We start from the raw sequence: 7,859 nt of genomic DNA, 5'->3' as shown, positions 1-7,859 counted from the left end.
TAATGCAGAATAAGTGTTTGTGAAGTTAGTTTTTAGTTCTGTAAGCAGTTCCTTCAGTGCTCTCTCTGTTTGGGTAAAGACAGCGCGTGACCGGTCAGACCTTTCAATAGAGGCGTCCTTCCATCCAGCAACCTGCATTTTGTATTCCCCTCCTTGAAAAAAACAAATCAGCAACAGTGTGCGGAATATCTAGTACAAAGGATGTTTCTGTCACACGCAAGAATTTGTTATGTGAACAGTTCTGTCGCTATGTAATTGCTGATTAGAGAGCGTTTTGTTTCTCATTAAGGCGACATGAATAAGCGTCTAGTTGGAGGAGACAGCTGTAGAAATGTTCCACGGGAGACCCCTGGACACGATATGGCACCGCTTGCCAATTAGACTTGTCAGCTTTAAGAGAACTATACAATATAAGACACAAGAAAGAAAGACGGAGCAGAACTTTTCTGAATAATATCTGCATGAGTGTTACTGAATCCCTTTTCAATGCACACCCTATGAGAGAACATCAAGGTAAACGCCAATAGTGGAATAATGTAATACCCATTTTTACCTTTGTATATATATATATATATATATATATATATATATATATTATATATATATATATATATATATATATATATATATATATATAAATATATATATATATAACACATCCGCGAAATTTAAGAAAACAATGTAAACATAAGGACAATGCTAATATTTATATTCATAAGAATAATGAAATAGTCTTATGATTTTTTGTTTATCTTTATTTCTAAAACTCCATGTTTAATTTAGAATCCAAAACATACCGTTGAAACGGGGTTTCCGTTGCCCAATTACACAGTAATGAAGAGTATGAGCGGGCAGCGTACGTCTCGAGCCTCGTTAGTGGCGACGAGCCCGCGGGCGGAATCCCACTAAGAGGCAATAGGCTGCCCCTGCTTCATTCATTCCGATTTAAATTAATAAAATACAATCTCCTGCTGACTTTAATGAGCAGCTGTCCATTCTCTGGTATAATAGGTTCTTGCAAAATTCCTTGAGCTGACTATCTTTGGAATAACACAACATAGATATCGTTTACACCTTGTTTTCAACGTCCAGATCGATTTAATTGCATGCATAGTATTAATATTATGCATTCGGTATTATTATTATTATTATTATTATTATTATTATTATTATTATTATTATTTAAAGTTATATGTAATACATTCGGAATACTTTTGCGAATCAAATTTGTAATTGAACAATTTGATTGTATTTGAATCCTTAAAGATGCACCTATATGGGGTTCTAAAATCGTTTACACGTATAAGAGTTTTTGTATCTGTTTACCTGTTAAGCGACTTATATTTTCAAATAATCCTAATACTGTGGGGCATATGCTATTTTTAATTAAAACCAAAATATACCTGTATTTTCCTTGTTTGCGCATCAGCATAACTTAACAATTTATGAATGCATTCAAACTCAGTTTGACATTTATACAAGGAATATTTAAAATTAATAAGGCGATACCCCCCCCCCCCCCCCCCCCCTTTTGGAAATTCATCTGCCTTAATGCTTTTTAACTTGCATGGAGTGTTTTAGGAGGTTTTAAAATCCATTACGTGGAAAGCATAAGGCAGGGTTAGGTCTCAGAGGGGGACAAATATGGTTTCAATCAGATAAATGCCATGCAACAGTGAATAAAATAATGGACACATCAGGACTGACAGGACCCTAAAAGAGACATCTCTATCCGGGAGAAAAAAGAAAAAAAAAACACTCCAGCGATTTAGTGGGTTTTATGGATCACTGTGGCAGTTTTTTTTTTTTCTTTTACGGGGCTAAAGCTCTTTAGAATTTAGACACATTCTCTTTCAGCAGGTCCTACAATGTTTTGATCTGATCTCTTTAGCTGAAAGATGCCGCGATTGGTTTGTTATCTTTTTTTGCTTGTTTTCCGCCTCACTGATTGAGACACCACGAAACTAAGGAAAGATTTTATTTCCCAGCGTCTTTTTCTTCATTCTATAAAACAAATCCTAAACCCAGCGTCTGTTGGGCTGGCTAGGGGATAATAGGGCGCGCATTCACTCGTCTCTTTAGGGATTAGCCCTGGAAGGAGTTCCAGTGTAGACACTGGCTATCGAGTACATTCTTTTAGGGTCTTTCAAAAAAATGAGTGAGACATTAAAGGAAGATAAGTTAATTGTCTGTCACTACTGATTTATTTCTCCAGTCATATTAAACCATCTAAACCTTAACAGAAGCCTTTATCGATAAAAAAAAAAAAAAAAAAAACTTTGCCGGTTATATTATTTATACTGTACAGCGCGTTGACGAGCAAGAGACGAAATATATATATATATATATATATATATATATATATATATATATATATATATATATATATATATATATATATACTATATATACAGTAAACTTAATTTAGGACATCAAATTTAAATGCATTTTAGCAATACATAAATAAATAGGCCTACATTTTAAATAAATAAATAGTAGCTTGTGTTTTTTTTTTTTTTTTAATAACAGCAGAAAGACACATTTACTACAGGTATCAAATGAATGAATTTGAAATACTACAAGAAGCAGTCTATTTGCGTTCTTTTAAAAGTTTGAATAAATATGTGATTGTTGGATAATTCGTTAACAAACGTAAGAAGTGTTCACTAAGTTCAGTCCTAAACTTATCAAATCTTTTTTTTTTTTTTTTTTCATTCCCTTGTTGTGCAAACAGGGCCAGTGTATGAGTTGTCCCTATTCATAATGTTTGGGTGTTCTTTTTTCCCCTATAGAAAGTATAAATTCTAAATGTCGCTGAGCGGCCCAGCCCATGGGATAGTGATTAATGATAGTAGTGCATAAAGGTTAACATACTTGATTGAAAAGTCTGTTGACTGGGGCCCTTGTGCTACAATGCGGAGCACTGCACGCCTCGAGAGAATCCCTTTGTTACCTTCTCCAATTGTGTTTTCAAAATTCTGCCCACGAAAGTTTGCCAACCCTCCTGCCCAATAGTTTAATAATTCCCCTTACTCCGCTGGCATTGTGTGGTGGTGAAAAGCAGCCCCTTCTATTCACGTGTTGGTGGCCACCTCAATAGATCTGCGAACGCCCATATGTTGAGCACTATAGAAGAATCGCACTGTTTAAAAGGGGGTGAAGGTTTGGGTTTTAAAACATTTCAGAGGGCCTGAAAAGGTTTTACCACATTTTGTCACATTTCTCTTAGCCCTTTGAGGACTGCGTCTATTGTTAGACAGTGATAAAAGAGTTCGGTTCAATCTTTTAAAATGAACAGCATATTCCCACAATATTTCACAGGAGTGGAGACCAACGATCTCAGTAAAAATTAACCGCAGCAACTACAACAACATGCATTCACAGTCATACGACATTTTAAACACACGCTATTCACATACATGCTTACATACATAAGACATTTAGAATACTGCTTTCACACGCACAAATTAAAACAGTTTTGTTTTTATTTAAAATGAATGTCGCCTATATTAAAAATGGCAAGCAAATCCTGTGGACCATTATTTATAAGCCTACAGCTTACGAATAAGCAAGTAGAAGTAATGTCCATATTTTCACGGTAAAATACACAGTATCAGAGCGGACAGTTCTTTAAAAATAAAATGTAATTTACTACAATGATAGCCTGTTTATGGAGATGATTTAATTACAGACGTGTTTGTTAATAGGTGTCAAGGCACGCACACGCACACAACGTGATTTTACTTTTTTACCTTTCAATATGAATTGAGGGAGCAGAATTTAAATAAAAAATATGATTAAAAAAATGATTACCACCAGATTAAGCCGTATGTTAATATTGGTTCCAAACGTCCAATCATTTTTTAAAAGTTTTTATGTTTTCATATAGTTTAAACGTTTACAAGCAAGCCCCACCAACCATAAAGTGGATCACCAATAATGAATGTGTTTTGATTTTGTTTTAGAACTTAACACAGTTAAGAAACACCGCTTAACCTATACATTAGGCTACTAAGTCCTGTTGCCTGTGCAGGAAATTGACGGATTTGCATGTGCCACTGTGTTTTCTTTGCACGCTGTGTGTTACTACAGCCCACTTAGCACAGTTCTGTGTAAATTGTCGTTAATCTGTCAGCAAACCTTGTTAGCAGTGTTTATTATTGTGTATTAAACCAATAGGAAGCCCAGAATACGCTTGGATTTGTTTTGATTCCATGTTTATTTTTCCAGATGGTTGTCAGCCGCAGGATGGAGGAGGTGAAAACACAAACTCCATCAGCTCCAACGGAGAGGATTCAGACGAGACCCAAATGAGGCTTCAGCTGAAGAGAAAGTTACAAAGAAACAGAACGTCATTTACCCAAGAGCAGATAGAGGCATTGGAAAAAGGTACGAGGCCATGAGGCCAGAAGGTGCTTGTACCTGCTAAGAGAATACAAAATTAACATAATACTCTGAAATTAGCCTACCTGCTGTAATTTTGTTTAATTTGCCTAATGAGCTCATTCAAATACGCGATTATAATTCCTAAATCGTTTTTTTTTTTTTTTTTTTTTTTTTTTAACGGTAAGTGGGCCCCCTTTAATGCATTTATTCATGGATTTTATGGAGGAAAAATATTAGGACTATATAATTGTAGACTCGTGTCAGGCAAGTGCAAATAGACTCACTGCCTGTTTTACAGAAAAGAGTGTCACCGAGTTTATAGCCCAGGTTAGTTTTGCATTCCCTTGCTTTAATATGCTTTGATAATGCTTGTAATTATGACATATTGTTTTTTCACCTTCAGTAAGTATGTGTATTTATTTACACACTGTCGTCATCACAGTTAACAAATGCATTTTGTTTATCCCCCCCCCCACCCCACCTACAGAGTTTGAAAGAACCCACTACCCCGACGTTTTCGCTAGGGAGAGGTTAGCAGCCAAGATAGACCTGCCTGAAGCTAGAATACAGGTAAGAAAATATTTTATCAAAGGTTCGTGAATCTTTGGGGCTGGTTCATGCACACGGATATAGTACTAATTATGCCACATTTAACGTCTGAGCTACTAAGTTTGCTGTAAGCAGCTTGAAGTGACAAGCCCTTATCATGCTTTCAGCGTTGCGTGAGGAACAGTAAAACGCTCATTAAAGCCTAGACTAGCTTCAAATAGCACCGTTTATTCCGTAAAGCTATATTTAGTTTAATTGCTGCAGAAACAAAACTCATGTCTTTTTTTTCGGTCTTTCAGGTTTGGTTTTCTAACAGAAGAGCAAAATGGAGGAGAGAGGAAAAACTGAGAAACCAGAGAAGACAAGCCAGCAACTCGTCCAGTCACATTCCCATAAGCAGCAGTTTCAGTACCAGCGTGTACCAGCCCATACCACAACCTACCACCCCTGGTAAGAATGCATATTCACATGCACATTGAGAAAACCAGAACAACTTTATAATAACCAAAATTACTACTACTACTACTACCACCAATAATAATAATAATAATAATAATAATAATAATAATAATAATAATAATAATAATAATAATAATACAGCTTTGAAAAACAAGGGAAATATTAATTGCAACTGCAAAGCAATAAGGTTGAAACTGTGTATTCAAGTTTCTAATTCATGGCTACCTTTTCTCCTCAGTGTCCTTCACGTCAGGTTCCATGTTGGGTAGAACAGACACATCCCTCTCAAACACATACGGTGCTCTGCCACCTATGCCAAGCTTTACCATGGCCAACAACCTGTCTATGCAAGTAAGTAAGCAATCGTGCACATACGGTTCATCAATGAGCATTTATATGGGGGATAAAGTCCAATTAAAAACAGTACATATCTTGAGAGAGAATTCATTTTGCAAATACAGCATAAGAGCAGGACAAGGAAACTAATAAATTAGGTGGTGTACAAAGGCTTTTTATAAAATGAGTGTATCGTATTTTCTCAAATAGTATTTGTTTCATTGTGTGTCTAGACTAGTGGCTAGTTTAGCTTGGATAAGTGTACATGGTTTATGCATCCAGACACAGTGAAACTGACAATTGTACATTGCCATTTAAGACTGGAAGGCAAAAACTATATAGTCCAGAAGCTAATATATTTTTCTCCCTATAGCCCCCAGTGCCCAGCCAGCCATCTTCCTATTCCTGCATGCTGCCCACCAGTCCGTCAGTGAATGGGCGGAGCTACGACACATACACGCCCCCTCATATGCAGTCACATATGAACAGCCAGCCAATGGGCTCTTCTGGCACCGCCTCCACAGGTAGGCAGCGATCATTTTCAGTTTCTTGTTGATATTTAAAAAGAAACATAAATAATTCCTTTAGTAACCCTCATGCTTGCTCTTTCACCATATACCACTTTTATAAGTTTCTGTCAACATGGCCTTAACATGAATTACCCAAATTTGTGAATTATCAAATGATGAAATAACAAGGGAATGCTGGGTAAGATTTTTTCCCATTTGTAAATGCAGCTGTGTTCGTTAATGCATCGTGCAATGCAGGCCTTCAGTTCTACAGGAGACTATGATATCATGTCTATCTCTTTCTTATTGCAGGTCTCATCTCCCCTGGAGTGTCTGTCCCTGTCCAAGTTCCAGGCAGTGACCCTGACATGTCTCAGTACTGGCCAAGACTACAGTAAAGAGAAGAGTTACTTCACATTGTGACTTTGTGGAGAGAGTTTGTTGTCCAGCAGTATTTTATAAAGAGAAGAAAGACTCTGAAAACAAACATTTTGTACTGGAAATGTGCCCTGTGCTATAATTCTTGGCACAAGAAGACTTCAACATGGACTTCTGTAGAGTGTCAGGCATTATATCCTATATGGAACAAAACTGTCTTTGTTTTCAGTTTCCAAACTTTACTCATTTTTGGTGTATTTGTAAATGGCCATTTGTATGTTATTATGAAACAAGAACAAGATTGAAGGGACTATTGAACAGTGATGGTCATGCAACTGTATTGAAGAGGAAGCCATGATCAACAGATTCTGCCATGAACAGTTTTATCAACTTATATCAAGTGCTTCTATCAATCTTTTTATAGATTGTGAACGCTGATGAAAAACCTTTGTATCATTTCATTGCAAGGCTGGCAGAAAAGACACTAGTTATATGCAAGAACACTCATCTGTTGTTTTTTCCCCCAAAGCTTGTTGGCAAATGAAAGTTTATGTGCAAAGAGGTAACTGGTGACAAGAAAGTGAAAAAATCTTTTGGTAGGTAAACTGTAGATTGTGTCTTCGATATAATCCAATTTGTTTATGTCGAAATGTAAGTATTTGTCTTCCCTAGAAATCTCCCAGAATGATTTCTATAATAAAGTTAATTTCATTTATATTTCCCAGAATATACTATAGATGTTTTATACACATTTTCATGCATTATAAATACGTTTCTTCTTTAGGTCAGTTCCAAGTTAATTGTTCTTAGATATAGTTGTACTATAGTGTTTTACAGTCAGATCATTTTTGTGCAACTAGAAATATTTCATTCCTATAATTGATTAAAAAAAATGCTTGCCAGAGATTTAAACGTAAGTGTTTGGAAGTTGTTTACAACTACATATCAAAATTAACCATTGTTGATTGTAAAAACATACCAAAGCCTTTGTATTTCATTTATTACACACATTTCCTTTTTATTCTTAGTCTTGTGTTGCAAATTTTGTAAACATTTTATATATATATATATTATATATATATGCAATATATATATATTATATATATATATTTGTTATTCTTATATATCTATATAATATATATATATATATTATATATATATATATATATATTTTTATATATTATATATATATATGGCTTAGAATATGTTTATCGTCAGGCTACTTCAAATGTTCAGTTATTT

The 7,859-nt window shown here is 35.2% G+C and overlaps 1 protein-coding gene across 8 annotated transcripts in view; it reads left to right on the top strand.

Annotated features, from left to right (window-relative positions):
- LOC121295103 (paired box protein Pax-6) overlaps positions 1 to 7,637 on the top strand; it is a 24,310-nt gene extending 16,673 nt beyond the window's left edge. For all 8 annotated transcript variants that reach the window (XM_041219491.1, XM_041219492.1, XM_041219497.1 and 5 more), the window contains 6 exons: positions 4,231 to 4,389; positions 4,874 to 4,956; positions 5,235 to 5,385; positions 5,633 to 5,745; positions 6,104 to 6,254; positions 6,552 to 7,637. In XM_041219491.1, coding sequence (XP_041075425.1) covers positions 4,231 to 4,389; positions 4,874 to 4,956; positions 5,235 to 5,385; positions 5,633 to 5,745; positions 6,104 to 6,254; positions 6,552 to 6,637 — 743 coding nt within the window. In that variant the 3' untranslated portion in view covers positions 6,638 to 7,637. The remainder of the gene's footprint in view (positions 1 to 4,230; positions 4,390 to 4,873; positions 4,957 to 5,234; positions 5,386 to 5,632; positions 5,746 to 6,103; positions 6,255 to 6,551) is intronic.
- Positions 7,638 to 7,859: the final 222 nt, after the last annotated feature.

Source organism: Polyodon spathula, chromosome 19, assembly GCF_017654505.1.
Source record: "Polyodon spathula isolate WHYD16114869_AA chromosome 19, ASM1765450v1, whole genome shotgun sequence".
Lineage (NCBI taxonomy): Eukaryota > Metazoa > Chordata > Actinopteri > Acipenseriformes > Polyodontidae > Polyodon > Polyodon spathula.
The sequence above is the reverse complement of the archived record's forward strand: the minus strand, read 5'-3'. Positions and strand labels throughout refer to the sequence as shown.